This window comes from Barbus barbus, assembly GCF_936440315.1.
Source record: "Barbus barbus genome assembly, chromosome: 38".
Classification (NCBI taxonomy): domain Eukaryota; kingdom Metazoa; phylum Chordata; class Actinopteri; order Cypriniformes; family Cyprinidae; genus Barbus; species Barbus barbus.
The window spans coordinates 11767768-11785383 of NC_136716.1; the positions used below are offsets into that span (position 1 = coordinate 11767768).

Sequence of the window (17616 nt, forward strand, 5' to 3'; positions counted from 1 at the left end):
GGCATTATTTTGCATTCATTTTCATTAACAGTACAATTTAAGTGAAATCGTTAATCATCACGATTGCATATTTCATAGTCTCATTAAAAGAACCTTTGTAAGTAATTTGTAGACCTTAAAGGTCCTTCAGTTTGAAAGTAAAAGTAAACTTATGAATATTCTGACTGCATAGACAAAAAAATAAATGTAACACTTAAGAAAACAGGGGGCTTTGAATGAAGCAAAATGTTAAAATTGACCATTTTTTTTAAACATCAGTTTCTTAAGATATTTCCGTAGTTCGAAATGCCAGAGTTTTGAGATGCAAATCAATGATATAAAAAGAAAAGAGGGAAAGAGAAGAATAAATGGCTGCTGTATTTGAATTCCTACTAAAATACACAGGACTGTTTATACAACAGCCTCGACATAACTAAGGTCACTGTGTTCTGCAGAGAAATTCATGGAAATCATATTCAGCTGAACAATAAATGTTAGGAATGTATCACATGAATAAAACAGCTTATTTAAACGTAAGTGCTAAAGGTAAGTACTTTAATGTTTAGCTCACAGAATGACTACATCTTTGTAATGCAGATTTGATAGGGACTGTTATAGTGCCTCCTATACAGTGAAATAAATGACCTGTGTTTTTCAGTTTTAAATGCTGCCAAGCTATGACCAGAAGCACAAGTAACATTATCTAAATGGCCATCCAAGTGGAAGTGCACAGATTGTCTGGCCTGTATTCACTCAGCTGTGAATACACTCTGTGCTAGACTGCGACGAGCAGTGATCTACTTCTGACTGCCAGCAAGGGACACCTGTGCTAGTTGACACAAAAACTGCATCTCAGTAATTATAAGGTTTCGAGTCAAATGCTTGTGTTCTCTAAAATAGTTTTATATGTTGATTTCAAGACTGTCTTAAATTAAAAAAAAAGTCTTAAAAGCCTGATTTTCCATATAGTGTTGACAACATACCCCACTATTGCGTTAAAAAAGCAAAAACGGTTTATTAAATTTTGTGTAGCCAAATAATTTACTGTAAACAGTATAATGACTAGCCAAGATGTCCCTAATATTACATTCAGTTGTATTACATGAATATTTAACTTTGATATTTCTCAAAAATTCTAGTTTGGTTTTGACAGGATTATTTGCGGATTATTGTGATGCTTTAATCAGCTGTTTGAACTCTTATTTTGATGGCACCCATTCACTGCATGCTACATTTTTAAATCTGTTCTAATGAAGAAACAAACCTACATCTTGGATGGCCTAAGAGTGAATACATTTTCAGTCAATTTTCCTTTTTGGGTGAACTATCCCTTAAACTCAAAGTATTAAACATATATTCTTTTTTGTTTTTGCAAACTTTTTACATTTTAAATAATTTAAAATATGAATACACTGTTCTGTTTGCCTATTGAATTGTGATTGGACACTTCTTTCTTGCATGATGACAGCAAACCTAGGATGCAGCATTTTATTTACACAGAACCAAAGCCTAAAAACGCACTTAAAATTTAAAGGGATAGAGTTACTCACCCTCAAGTTATTACAAACCTGTTTGCTTTTTTCCCCTTGTTGAATACAAAAGAAGATATTTTGAAGAATGCTGGGAAACAAACAGTTGATGGTAGCCACTGACTTACATATTATGGAAAAAATACTATGGAAGTCAATTGGCTACCAGAAATGTTTTGGTTACCCACGTTCATCAAAATATCTTCTTTTGTGTTCAACAGAAGAAAGAAACTCATACAGGCTTATAAAAACTTAAAGATGAGTAAATGATGACAATTTTCACTGTTCTTTTCCTGCCTTGCAAAGACCATTTTTAATTTGTTGGAATAAAAACCACGTGACAGACACTTTGTATCGCTCAAGGTGACAGAAAGGACCAACAATTAGAGACAACCCATCCATTTCTTAGTGACCTGATTTTGTTTCAAGTTACCATGGCAACACAGCTCACAAGCTCAAAATCTGCCATTGTTGACCATTTTTAATATAGATTTTTTTTTAATACATTGAGCACTTTCTTTACTCAAAATGGAAGAAAAAGAGTCTTGTGGCATAGCGCTAATCTCCATTTACCTTACAAATTTGACACCAAAACAGACTGTGTGTTGGTACTTGTATTTATTAATGTATTCATTAAGCTCATGTACTCTTAAGGCTGAAAAAACAGCTGCTTCCTGTCACATTTGGGACAGAAAGATACTATGTTTAAGAAAAACCATCATATACAGTTGCTTACTAGTACAAAAGGTTGCAAGCAGACACATATGCAAAGCACACAACAGATCTGCTACTGTATGCGTTACAGCCGAACAGAATCTGATGGCAATTCTACATCACATTCAATTTGATAGCGGACTATTTATTTATTCAAACATCATGGTTCTTCTCTATGATCTCCATATAAAACCATAAATACTATTTATTAGTAATGAATCCCAATGATCTTTGTGCTTGTAGTTAAAATAGGGCAAAATTATCTCTCACTCGTTCATTCAGTGGAGGTTCCCCTGCTACAAAATTATCTTCTGTTTAGTCCACACAATACGATACGCCCCATCTTTCTGTGTAACAGTACTCTCGAGGTCATACAGGATAATGGCAGCCCGGGAAATTTCCAATGAAAGGTTTTCAGGGACAGACGACAAGGGCTCTGGAGCACGAGAGCCCAGACCTGACTAACGCTTTCATTCTGACCAGGCATTCATCTATGTAAAATCTGAAATTGTTTTTTGGATTTACTGTGAACAGGAAGATGGAAAGTGATTGTTTTGTATATGTATTATAAGTGTAGTCATAATACGATTACATCTAACTTTGTGCCTCATACATAGCAGAGCATGGTAACAAAATGTATACAAACAGAAAAATAAAATCGAGTCCCATGTGTCGCAGTCAAATAATATGATGATGTGCAAATTATTTCCAGACAATCGCACCATTCTCATCGCAGTCTCATAAAAGTTTCATGTCACTGCTGTTAGTCAAAATGACATCCTGGCTTTTCCCAAAAACAACATTGTTATAAATCACTAGGCACAATAGTAACTGAAAAAGTTCTGCCACTAAACCGATACACGCCGCAGTTTCTTGCAGATTTTGTTCGTCGTTTCTAGACCCAGCTAGTCTCCAATGGTGTCGGTATGTACATCCATTATAGAAGACAAGGTCCTTGGCTTGGCACATCCATACTGATGAGTTCTGAGGATTGCGCTCAGAGGTTAAAGGTCACCGCTCTGGGGTTCAGGGTTCCGGGCGTCGCGAGCCGAGTTGCGGCCTAGTCTGGGGAAACGGCTGGAGGCTTTGGATCGGGCAGTTTTGGCTCCACTCTCATTAGCTGTCGGGCTGTCCCTGTTAGAGAACAAATGCAAACATCGGTAAACCACCTGGGCGCTTTGCTCTTTCTTCTCCTGCTTGACTCCAGGTGTTCATTTGTGTTGTAATACCTTTGGAAAACAGATAGTTCCCACCAGGCACCTAAATGCTTAAACGGAGCAGGAAACCATGTTCTCTGTGCATTTACAATAACTAAACGCTCTTTCGTGTCAGAGTCCCTGCTGTAGGTTAATAAACAATGAAACAAGCTCTTCGCAAAAATGTTTTTTCCTTACATCCTCACAGGCCGCACACTGACATCACCCGTAATTCAAGGCTAACAAACTGAAATTGAAAGATGGCTGTGAGTTGAGCACAGAGCGGAAAGCCCTCGAGGCTGAGTGTGTGTGTCAGAGACAGTGTGTGAGTCCTGAGGGAGGGCTGTATAGACATCAGCTGCTGTTGAGGGTTAGACGCTATACATACACAGCTGCGGCTCACCGTACAGAGTCAAATCCAGCCGGGATATCATGACAACTATGTCACTCATAAACTGGAGGAGTCTAGGAGCCAGTGGCGGTCCTGACTCACATGGTGCCTGCTCCCAAACAACATATAACTATACAATGTAAATAATGCAACAATGTACTGCGCAAACTGTGCTGTGCGCCTCTCTGTGCTATAAAATAAGATAAATGATTAACTAAAAAGAACTAAAGATAATACAATGAAATACACAATTAAATAGAAGTGTAAAAATAAAATATAATGTCGGTGCCACTAGCTTTGTGGGCAGCTTGCCGACATACAGTGCAGTTGTGCTACGGACGCTCCGAGTTCGAATTCTGACTAGAGGTCCTTTCCCGATCCTGCCCCCTATCGCTATCCTCAACCCAGGCTCATTCGAATACGTGCCTCTAAATACATTTCTGCAACACCGTTATTACGTACCTTACGGCACGTATCACGGCGGTTTAAAAAAGAAACATCCAGTGTGTGGTGCTAAAACGCTGCTTCAATTCGTGACCCTGACACGTTTTTGTTACGTTGATCTAGGCACGTATTGCTGTGTTCTTTATTACATTGTTTCAGATACGTATTGTGGTGGTTCTTAATTCAAATATCCAATGAGTGTCGCTAAAAGTTAATGCTCTATCGTGTTGGAAATATCCTCTACACCAAACCCAAGCCTAAACCTACTCGATAGTGTTAACAAATGTAAAAGTGATAATAAAAAAAATGCATTAGTTGATGCAGCTGAGCTATTTTAACTTCATTATGCGGATTTGAGCTGTTTTGTTGAACCGTAGTTTCACGGGGTTCGTACCGGAGCTCTTCTTCACTCAAGTGCAACAGCGTATCCTGTAAGATAATCTACTGAATTAGAAAACTCATGCATATGAAGCTGTATGTGTGACGACAATGTTCAAAAGTATCAGATTTCAAATCTCTTAGCATGTTAAATTTGTTTTGAATTCATAACATAATATTCCTCAAGTAATTAAGCGAAAATTAGGATTTATTAATCAAAACTGTGGACAGTTTTGAAGCCAAAAGCCTTCAAGTTCAAGTTGAGCTTTATTGTCATTCCGCTACATGTGGGGACACACAGTGGAACGAAATGTCGTGCCTCACAGGACCACGGTGCTACATAAATACAGACATACAACAATGAAGTGAAAAACACTATAAACCTACTGAGGGACTACTAACTACTAACCTACTGACAGATTTAACTATAAGTTTACTATATATAAGTATTTACCCTATACAAACTAAAAAAATAAAAGATAAAAAATACAAACTATACGAATGCTTCACAAATACTGTACATGTGCAAAGAGAAACATTTTGAGTCAAGCAGCTGGTTGGGGAACAGAGCAGGATGATTTGTAGTGCGTGAGCATGTAAACATACATATATTGCTGAGTCTTCTGGTTCCATTGTTCTGAAGTCAATGGGTTCTTTGAGTTTCTGGTTAAATGCCTGAAATAAGGTCTGTTGTTAACAACATCAAGATATTTTCATGATTTATACTACAACAAAATCTGAAAAAATTGTTTTGTTTTTAAGCTTTTAATTGTATTGAAAAAAAGGTTGTTTTTAATGGCGCTAAATGAGACTACAAAGGTTGTTGGACATTAAGCATCATCACGCCAAACAGGTAAACTCATCTACTCATTTAGCCCACTTTATAGTCTCATTGTATTTAAATGTTTTTAAAATAAAGACTGAAAGAGTGGTGTAGTTCATTTATAGCCTATGTTTAGCTTTTTTATGTTTGCCAATTGTATTTAAGCTTCAAACTAATTCATACAAGTAGTGTTCATTTGTGAGGATCGTAATGTACAAAATGTGTGAGAGTTGTAAACTTTTGTTGGTCACAGAGCTTATTTTCTGCAACAATCCAAAAGCCAATGAGAACATCAGTTTATTTGTTTAGGGAACGAGGGTGATGTGAACTGGGATGGCCTACAAAATGACATCATAACTGTAACGCTTTATAGATAAGGAGACTTTTTCTCTTTTATTCTGTATTATCTATTTTTATATTTTCAATTTGTCTTATATTTATGATACCAATGGTGAGCAGGGGAACTACAAGCAGTCTGAAAAGCAGGAATGCGCTTGGTAAAAAAAAAAAATCCACATTGAGTTACAATTGGAGGTGTCAGGTGGGATGGAGGGCAGTTGCAGCGTCGTGAGACTGCAATAGATGAGTGACAGAGAAGTGGTGTGTGTGTGTCTGAGAGTGGTGTGACTGTATCAGCGCTGCACTGAGAGTCATGGTTTTTGTGTGATTGTGGCTAGAATACATAGCCAAGGCATCATAAACTGCATATGGGATGGAAAGGATGCAACTGCATCCAATCGAATTCACACAGTGATGGTGTGTGCTTTATATGCGCATGTAAAGTGCCAGACATTTTAGGAGTATAGAACCACAGAGCAGAGCAAATAAATGGTTTGTCGAACTGAATGCACCAACATTTGCAGAAAAAAAATGGATTTCCTGCAATGGATTTCTGCTAAAATTATTAAACTTTGATCTGATCTTCAACCAAGTCACAAACACCATAGTCTGCTTAAACATAAGTTTTCATGTCAAAATGGCATAGGTTAATGACTAACTTAATTGGAGTCAACCAGAGTCAGAGCAAACAGAGATTAAATAATGAGTATAACATAAAAAAAAATCAAATTTAATAATTATAAATGTGTAATCAAATAAAATCCAATTTTATAAATCCACAGAAAATGCACATAGTTTTTTTTTCCTGAACATGAAGGTGCAGCAGATAAAAAAAAAAAAAACAGTTACTTGCTCTGTGCTGTGGTTCCATACTTCTAAAATGTCTGACATGCTCCTTACACAAGCATAAAACACAATATCACTGTGTGAATTCGATTGGATACAGTCACACTCTTTCTATCCCACAAGGCATCAAATTTTATGACCAATTTATGCAAAAATCTAAATCAAGTATGTGAACCATAGACAAAAATCTATGGTTCACATATTTTTTTCTGCAACTGGATAATCTTCAAGTGGGGGGGAAACCATGAATTTCCTTTGTTCTCAAAAAGGACCAAAAACAACCGTTTCAAAGCACCTTTGTGAGTGTGTGACGGAACAGCCACTTATGAAGCCGTTGGTCTGAGAGCAGGCTAATCTAGCTGTACTGATTACACAGAACTAATAACGTTCAAGAGGTTTCAAAGGAAATGAAATTTGAACAGTAAGCCAGAAGTGGGGTTATGCAACACACAACATACCATGATCGGCTTCTCCTCTGCTGTATTGATGCTGTCAGATCGGCATAGAGCTGAGACAGAAAAGAGGAGAGCTGGGCGAGGGGAAAGAGTGGGACAGAGGGAGACAGCTAAAAAAAAAATGAAGAAGAATGAAGTGTTGAGCAGCTTTCAATCAGGCTGGAGCAGCAGGGAAGAAGCTGGAAGCAGGTAAGTGGGGTGCTGCAATGCCCCCCACCAGTAAACCTATCCATCTCTCCATCCTCAGCTCTTCACAAAGCAACACACACACACTCACGCAGATACTATTGAATGTATATTCATACATGCAGCAGGAGGCTGATCTGCAGTCTAAACAGTAGCCGCTGAAAGAGCGTCCTTATGTTGCATAACCTCAAAGAACAGAGATTCAGCTCTTCATTTAGCCGTGGAACAAGCCCTCCTTATCTGTCTATGCCCTGCATCTCTGCTGGAGAGGCTTCTTGTTGTGGATTTAGGCGGTAATGTCTATGAAGCAAATTTTGAAATGGCTCAACTACAATGAAACAGAATCGAGCCTTACTGGATGTGTCCCCTTCTCAATTGGAAAAACATTGGGATAGTCAATAGTCCCTGGGTGAGGCTAGAAGCATCATGCCCAATCAACCTGTTCCCTTTGATTGTTGGGCCAAGTGGATTTTAGACAATACAAAACAATAAAATAATAATCTATCTAAAAATATTATATGTATATGTATGTATATACAGAGCTGGGTAGTAACTGATTGCATGCAATCTGGATTACGAGTATCAGATTCCAAAAATTAAGTACTTATAATTAGATTAAATATTACATTTTAAAATACTCGTAATCAGACTACATTTACTTTTTTGTTGATTACATGATTACATATCATTCACTCAATTCACTCAAAATTCTTTTGAACTTTCTCATTAATGAATCCTGAAAGATGTCACTACCACAGTATCTACAAAAATATTAAGCATAACGGCTGTTCAACCTTGATAATCAGAAATGTTAATCAGAAATGTTTCTTGAACATCCACTTAGCATATCAAAATGGTTTCTAAAGGATCGTATGACACTAAAGACTAAATTTGCCAGCATTCAGCTCTGTCAGAAAACAAATTAAATTTTAAAACAGAAAACAGTTATTTTAAGTTGTAATAATATCTCACAATATTATTGTTTACTGTATTTCCGATCATAAGAATACACGATAACCTAAATGTACCTCCAAGTCTCACACTTCAAGTTGCTAAAAAGTATTTTTGTCTTTGGTCATGTCTAATCTTGCCTAGAGCACCAAGTGAGTCAAGACTGCCAGTGAAGCTCCATCAAAACCAAAACAATGACTCTGGGTGAGACCACCTTTGCTTGAAGCTCTTTGAAGCAGCCCTGCACCGTAAAGATGTATAGACCTCAAGTGTCTTCCATTTCAAAGCTGAAGTCTCTCAAAGTCTGAAAACGCTTTTTGTTCCACAGAAACCTTCTCACAAGAATGTCTTTTAAAAGACCTTTGTCACTCCCACTCAAAACTGACAGTGACAGTCAGGAGATGGGAGGAATGGGCACACAAGAGCAGTTTTAACATGAAAGGATTCCCTCGTTGGCAAAGCGAGCTCACTATAACCTCTGTGTGACAGCTTTCCACTCTGTCTGTTTGCCAGGAGGCGGTTGTATTGGCATGGAATGGATATGTAATCACCAATGTGTTTAATGTGACTGTGAGCAGGTACTCCAGGCCTGAGAGCGTCTTTCAGAGCACAACAACAGAACTGTTAATCACATAAATCACACTGGCAAATTTATCAAGAATAAACACAGTTCCTAACTGATGAACGGTGAACTGGATCTACATTAAGAAAATCCAACCCACATACAGAATGGAATCAAGGACTCCTAGAAGGAGCCCTAGAACGAGTGCTTTTGTGATATATTTGTGAAACATCACTGCCTAATCATACATCACATCCAGATCTCTGCCCAACTAAAAAGCAGCTGCACTCATCTGTCCTTAGCACTCAAATTATCTCCAGTCATGCCAAGCAAAGAGCCATTATCATCTCACAATGTGCCAAGGGTCTCTTTTAATTAAATTTTTATTAATTTCCTGTTTGAAACCGCATCACGCTGCCAGACCCAGCGCTAACAATAAACCAATGAGATGCAGCGTGTGAAAGGAAGTCTGACCTGATAAATCAATGAGCCAATCAGAACAGACAATTGCCCAGTAAAATGCAGGATGAGAGCGGTCCTGTAAGCAAATCAAATTTCCTGCAAAAGAACAGCTGTGAGATGATTGTTGACGCATTTGTTTTGTGTAAAATGCGCAGAGTGGGATTTCAGCGAAGAAACCTGTGCCATATTCACTAACCATCGTAATCTATCTTAACCAGGTGCTGAAAAAGTGCCTAGGGTATTTAAATGAAGTCACTGTTATTCTTTTCAGCACAAACACACCTTTCTATGTAAACAAGGTTTTAGAAAGTTTGTAAAAGTGAGCGCTATTTGCTTGCCGTAATTAACGGTGTGCTATTACCGCCCATGGAAAGCAGGCAGTAAACAGGGTTTATTAAAAACTGAAGTTTGTGTACATTTTCTACTCATCATGCCAGTAGTAATTCATCAAATTATGATCAAATAATGGAGAACAGCATTATAATGGGGTATATATCCAGACAGCGTGCAGTCGAGTACACTTTCTGCATTTTAAAAAGCTGATCGTAATGGTGGAGTGATACTGGTATAGTCCTACTTAAAGCAGTAGTTCTCAACAAAGGGGGCACAAGATGATTATCTATACCAGGGCAAGCATTAAAATAAACTAAAACAAGTCAAGGTATTTCTTATTTAATTCTTGCTCACAACAACTTTTTTGTCTTTGAAAAACCAAGATTGCTGTGTATTTATGGGGTAGCCTTATTTTAAGTGCAATTTCTAGACCTGAAAAAGAAATCTGAATCAATAAAATAAAACTCCCTGGACATGTTTTATAATGAATATATATTTTGTCAAGCCACGCCAAGCTCTAAAATATTTTACTTGGTAGAAATTGTGAGTAAAAAAAACTACAGATTTAAAAATCCTTTTCCTTCACCCTTATCTAGTAACTCACAAACAAGTAGAAAAGTGCTATAAATTCACTATTTCAAAATAACGAGAACCCTGAAAAACATTCAGCTCTTAAAACTTCTGAAATTCTTACATTTGTTTACAGAAACAAAGATTGTCTGGCCTTCAAATGTTGTTGTGGACAATAGTGTTGAGAAATTGTGAATTTTAGCAAGCAAAGTGCATTCAAAACAAACTTTTCACATTATTTGCTTAATTCCTTTAGTGAATCATGTGTAGCGCAAATGGCGAGTGTGAATGTGGCACTCTAAGTAGGTGCATTTAATTCTGAATTCCCCTTGTGTGCCTTTTTTTATTTAGCATGCTTTTGTGGCATTTGAAAGTTTGATTGCATTGGCCTACTTGAGTGACAACTCAAAATGGCATGTATCATCCATTGTGGCACTAAAATACAGTGTCATATAGAGTTCATGGAGCTGAAACACATACAGTTGATGATTATTGCATGTGAATTATTGTGTTAGTGTGTGTATGTACTCACTGGCAAAAAGGCAGTAACTGCAGTAAAGTCTCCTTTGTGGGCTGGGCAGTGAATTCAGGCAGTGTCTGGATCAGTTTATTCATCACCATACGCAGGTATGACTGCAGCAGTTTCCTCCTCTCCTCTACAAACTTGGCATCCTACAAATTGATACAAATACACAGTTCAAATGTCTTAAAAGGATAGTTCAGCTAGAATTGAAAATTGCCAGGTAACACTTTAGAATAGGGAACACTTATTCGCTATTAACTTCAACTTTTCCCTCAATAAATTCCTAATTTGCTGCTTATTAATGATTAGTAAGGTAGTTGTTAAGTTTAGGTATTGGGTAGGATTAGGGATGTAGAATAAGGTCTTGTAGAATAAGGCATTAATATGTGCTTAATTAGTACTAATAAATGGCTAATATTCTAGTAATATGCATGCTAATAAGCAACTAGTTAAGAGACCCTAAAATAAAGTGTTACAATATTGCCATTGTTCACTTCCCCTCATGTCATTCTAACCCTTGTGAAAAACATTAACATTAACATTATTAATGAAATAAAAAACACTTAAGTATATCCAGAGTATGCTTCCATGACTATATTTCCTAACAACCTTAAAAGTTTTAAAGTACATTTTAGATCTTTAGTCATGATTTAAAAAAGAACTGTGCACTTATTTTGATGTGGTGAGTAAAATATTAAGCACTCGTAAAGTACTTGATAACCATATTAATTGTAGTGTGTTATTTTACATTACATTTAAAGTTAATATATATTTACATGTACTAAATTGCAACTTAATGATTTCAAATAAGTAATTACAGTACAAATACATTTAAATACATGATTTCAATAGAAATTATAGCCAAGTATATTTTACTTTACCACAAATGCTTCAGTACATTTGACAATTCACTTTAACCTTTCAAATACAACAGAATAATGACATTACATATAAATATATCTAAAAGCACCAAGTTCAATTAACCACCTTTAATTACAATTTAAACTATGATACATTTTCATTTAATTGTATATCCCAGTAATTAAGTGTCCTAAAACATTAAGTTCAGTTGGCTCAAGTATATTATTTGCATTTTTCAAAGTATGCCAAAGTGTACTTCTTGAAAGATATTCATGCAGCTCTTTTCCATACTGTACGCTTTCAAAAAAAAACAATCATGTTCTGCATCATTCATGTCAAACCTGGTTCAACGTATGGAAATTACATATTTTAACATACAAACGTGATTGAGATTTGAGAGCTTTGGTGGAAGAGATCATTATGAGAAATTATTGACTTAAATATGGATCTATCTATCGAGAGTAGTTTATAAAAATAGAGTAGAGTTCATTGAATTTATCCTTTTCTGTTCCATATGAAGGTGAGAAGATAACTATGATTATTTAGTCCATCCAAACAATATCTCTCTAAAAACCTGTTTCATCAGGACTTGCTTTGAATTTAGAGCATCAAAACATCAGCATCACGACTGTACGCAGCACATCAAGCTGATGGATAACCAGATCAAAGTCAGCGCTGTGGCGGGAGTAACATCAAAAGCAAATGAGATAGAACAAGGGACAGCGGGAGAAAGATTGAAATGTTATTAATGTCCCCTTGATGGCTGATTAATTGGCCCTGATGCTCCAGTTCACGTGTATGCATATGACATCCGTCAAGTTTCACGTGCTAAGGTGAAGTGGACTACTCTAAATGCTCTGGCGTCACCCACTTCATCAGAGGCCAATGGCTCAATCGCTTAACAATAATAAAGAGCGTTAGGAAATGAGTGTTTATGTGCCACTGTCACCCCGAATTTCAGCATTAGTGTGTCATCGGGGCATGAAGTTCTAATAGTGATCTATCTCCAACAGGCATGAAAAGTTGATTATGATATGGGATATGTGGAGGAGATCACTGCTGTCAGATTAGCTTACCCATGAGGGCTGTGCCTGCCAGGGCTAATTTAATGCTCCGGCCCACGTCATCTCAGAACTCTCTTTAAGGTTTAGAACCATGACACCAAGTACAAATATTTGCTCTTTGAGCACTTGACAACAATAACATCAAATGATATTCACTATTAAGTATATTAGGCATTCTTCAAACACCTCAATCGGGATGGAGACGAAGCAGGGACCCCCCCCTGTTTCATATTATAAGAAATTGAGAGTTGCATTTTAAGGCTGACCTATAAAATCATTAATATAGTTTTAAATATATGTATTTGCATACACTGTTATGATGCTTACATTGCAATAACAATTTAAGGTTTGCAATATTTGTTTGTTTTTGAAAGATGTATCTTATGCTCAACAAGGATGCATTTATTTGTTTAAAAATACAATAAAAAACAGTTTGAATTTGTGAAATATTAGTACTACTTAAAACAATTTATTAGGGGTGGCACGGTACACAGATGTCACGGTTCAGTACAACAGGAAAAAAACAACAAATCTACTATGCTCGGTATCTTTTCATTTATTTTAAACAGAGAATAGCACAGTAGTAATTTTATATTACATTATATATATAATCTGCAGTACATATTTACATACAAGGAATAGATTCTTGAAATATATTTGATTTAGTTAACAGATAAACAAAGGGAAAAAACAGTGCGACGCGTAACATAGCCTCAGAGTTTCAGTTCATTTTTGTGACAGGCTTAATTTGTTCACAGAAAGGAAACTCAAATAGTTTTGTTTTAATTGTGAGTGTACACAAATAAAAGCAGACCTTTATACAATGATGCATTATTAAGACGATAAGTGTTTAAAGTTGATTCTGCTGGTATAAGGAAACAGTTGAAGTGATTGCATCACACACACACACACACACACACACACACACACACACACACACACACACACACACACATCAGTTCCAGCATTGCTAAAGTTGGTATCAAGATAAAATACAAACATCAGCACGCCCGGAACGTGACTGAAGTACAAAGCCTATAATTTACATACATAATAGTTTAGCATTCAGATACATTACATCGCAAATATGGAAAAATTATGGAATATTTGGATTTGTGCCGAATGAGAGAGGTAGGATACACGAGCACAACGCTTTATTTCGCAAACAGTTGAGTGCACAAGCCTTTAAAGTATATTCCTTTGTCAGTTTAATGAGAGACGCGTTCAGAATCAGCACACAGTCACTGTGGCCTCATGCACCAAACCGAGATGCCCGTACCATGATGGTTCGGTACGAATACATGTACCCTGCCTCCCCTACAATTTATGTTTTTTTAATGTTTTAAAAGTGTAATTTATTTATTTCTATCCAAGATCTAGGTGACTTTGTTTCTTCAGTAGAACACAAACAACGATTTTTAACTCAAACCATTGCAGTCTGTCAGTCATATAATGGCAGTCAATGGGTCTCACGGCTTTGAGACAAAAAAAAAAAAAACATACACAGACAAAACCAAATTAAACCCTGCGGCTCGTGACGATACATTGAGGTCTAAAGACACGAAACGATCAGTCTATGTAAGAAACTGAACAGTATTTATATATTTTTTACCTCTGATCCGCTGCACGGATATCGTCAGGAGCCGCAGGGTTTAATTTGGTTTTGTCTGTGTATGTTTTTTTTTCTCTCAAAACCGTGAGTCCCATTGACTGCAATTATATGGCTGACAGACTGCAACGGTTTAAGCTAAAAATCTTCATTTGTGTTCTACTGAAGAAACAAAGTCACCTAATGTACATCTTGGATGCCCTTGCGGTATGCAGATGAACATCAAAATTTAATTTTTGGGTGAACTATCCCTTTAAGAAAAATTAAAGGGATAGTTTAAATATTTGGATTTGTGCCGAATGAGAGAGGTAGGATACACGAGCACAACGCTTTATTTCGCAAACAGTTGAGTGCACAAGCCTTTAAAGTATATTCCTTTGTCAGTTTAATGAGAGACGCGTTCAGAATCAGCACACAGTCACTGTGGCCTCATGCACCAAACCGAGATGCCCGTACCATGATGGTTCGGTACGAATACATGTACCCTGCCTCCCCTACAATTTATGTTTTTTTAATGTTTTAAAAGTGTAATTTATTTCTGCCATGACAAAGGTGAATATTCATCAGTCATTAATCCAGTCTTCAAAGTCACATGATCCTTTAGAAATCATTTTCATAAGAACCCACGGTGACGCAGGTGTCACAAACACTGGTGATTATCTGGAAAGGTCTTTTTAAAGCATTATCCCTCACTTTCAATTCAAGAAGTCCCTAAGTGACATATAATGAACACCCAGGTTCAGTCATGTGACAATGTGTGCACTTTCGTTGCCATAGCAACATTTCCAAAATGGTGTCCTGTCTGGTTAGCACATGTTGCAGTATCAACAACTTTTTAAACACTTGTTTTTGTTACTAAAGGTATGTTTCAAACAATGCAACAATTCTAATATTTTAATAACATATCCTAGATTAATCCTAACCTGATTTTAATACATTTCTTGAACAAATTGATATAAAACAAGTTACAAAGATATTGTGGTGACACGTCACATCGGGCTATTAACCTTATAAAAGTAAGTGGAATTTTGATGTGACGTATTTGTCACATTAAAGGGATAGTTCACCCAAAAATGAAAATTTGATGTTTATCTGCTTACCCCAAGGACATCCAAGATCTAGGTGACTTTGTTTCTTCAGTAGAACACAAACAACGATTTTTAACTCAAACCATTGCAGTCTGTCAGTCATATAATGGCAGTCAATGGGTCTCACGGCTTTGAGACAAAAAAAAAAACATATACAGACAAAACCAAATTAAACCCTGCGGCTCGTGACGATACATTGAGGTCTAAAGACACGAAACGATCAGTCTATGTAAGAAACTGAACAGTATTTATATATTTTTTACCTCTGATCCGCTGCACGGATATCGTCAGGAGCCGCAGGGTTTAATTTGGTTTTGTCTGTGTATGTTTTTTTTTCTCTCAAAACCGTGAGTCCCATTGACTGCAATTATATGACTGACAGACTGCAACGGTTTAAGATAAAAATCTTCATTTGTGTTCTACTGAAGAAACAAAGTCACCTAATGTACATCTTGGATGCCCTTGCGGTATGCAGATGAACATCAAAATTTAATTTTTGGGTGAACTATCCCTTTAAGAAAAATGGTAATGAGCTGCTCAATTAATTTAGCTGATTCAGTTATTTTAGTGTTATATATTTTCTGCTGCTCATTTCAAAGCATATTTTAACAAATCTACGTGCACGTTTAACATGTTGACCTCCAGTGTGAGGTAGTTATTTATTTTTATTCAGTTCGCACATTTTTGAGTTGTGAAAAAACTAATAATAATAATTTCTGGTTAAACCATATAAGTGAAAAGGTAGAATTTTGATATGTTACAAAAAAGTTGTTGTAAAACTTAATGGTCACAGTTATGTGGTTTTGAAATAAGTTGTGGCAAAGCAAATGAAATACAAAAACTGTATTACTTCTGAAAAAGATTTTTGTTTTATCTTCCCAGAAAATTAATAATTTTAATATATGTTGTGGAAAAGCAAATAAACAGAAAAAACACCCAATGTAACATATATGTAACATGAAAAATGTATCATAAACGCCCAATGTGTCATATATGTAACATTACAGATCTTTCACAAGGAGGGGTTGTATTTCAAAAACAACTGCAGAAACATGTTATAAGTGCTCCATTTGGTTTGTTTTATATGCCCCATAATTTTCCGATAAAGAGGAATTGGTCCGGGTTCTTATGGGTTAATATGCTGATTTTGGTGCTCAAGAAACATTTCTTATTATTATCAATATTTAAAAAAAAAAAACAGGAAAACAACAGATTTGCTACTTAATATATATATATATAAAAAACAAAAAAAACATGATCCATTTTGAAGATTATTTAATGAATATAAAATTACTGCATTTTCAACATCTTTTGTAACATTTTAAATATCTTAACTGTCATTTTTTTCATTTAAAAAATTAATTTCTTAAAAAAAAAAAAAACTGACCCAAAACTTTTGAGAAGAGCATCGATTAATTATTGCAGAAAACTACATCTAACAGCATAAACTGGCTCAAATATGATATGATAGAAATAGTGATATGGCAAGGAAAAGAAACCCAAAGCCTTTGGTATTCTTAGTAAACGGCTTATTTCTAACACTTTCCTAGTTTGAGGATGTATTATGCTACTAATTGGATTCTATCAGGATAACAAGATACTAAAACACCTTTTCACTGAGGGACCATTAAATTCCAAACACCTTGATAAACAAGCCAAGCACACGCACACACAGCATTATGGCAAGTGCATCTAAAAACTGATGTTTTAAGCTGTTTATGCGTGCAGCTTGAGTAGGACCTTCAGACAATCTGTTAACACAAAAACCTGCCTGCAATTCACACAAACAACTCGTGACAAAACCAACAAAGCACTTTGCGATCTCTTAAGAGAACCAGAGTGTTTCTCTGCAAATTATTTTCTCTGTCATTTCGCTTGTCTTTGGGCCAGTTTTGTTTCTTTCGTTAAACGACAGGCTCCTATCCAAATTCCTCAAAGCACAGTTCTGCTGTTTGTCTGTTTCTGACAGCGACAGGCAGTGAGACAGAAAATCACTGCCAGACGCTGCCATTATAGCCAATAAAGACTTGCTGCAGTGCTTCTCCATCTTCACAGGCTATTGTCTGGACCAGGAGATGGCTTTAGCCAGCCGGTGCTGCACAGAGGGTTGTTTGTGTGTTCGCTTTTGTCCGATCACACAGGCAGCATGTATGGACACGTGTGCAGATTTGAATGAAGGAGACACGTCGTCAAAATGACAAAGTGTGAGGGTGATTCAAGCTTGTACAGTGAAGCACAGCACAAGCCATCATACTCTCCCTGAGAATGAAACAGTTATGACTGAAAGAGGTGATTTATCACGCTGACCGTCCC

At 36.4% G+C, this 17616-nt stretch overlaps 1 protein-coding gene across 2 annotated transcripts in view; it reads right to left on the reverse strand.

Moving 5' to 3' along the window:
• Nucleotides 1-2107: 2107 nt before the first annotated feature.
• Nucleotides 2108-17616, reverse strand: part of LOC306857693 (sorting nexin-29-like) — a 148262-nt gene continuing 132753 nt past the window's right edge. The window contains exons 20-21 of one of the 2 annotated variants that reach the window (XM_079397752.1): nt 10691-10830; nt 2108-3356 (exon numbers count right to left, since the gene is read on the reverse strand). In XM_079397752.1, the coding sequence (XP_079253878.1) occupies nt 3227-3356; nt 10691-10830 (270 nt within the window). In that variant the 3' untranslated portion in view covers nt 2108-3226. The remainder of the gene's footprint in view (nt 3357-10690; nt 10831-17616) is intronic. The other variant, XR_013783131.1, reaches the window with a different exon arrangement.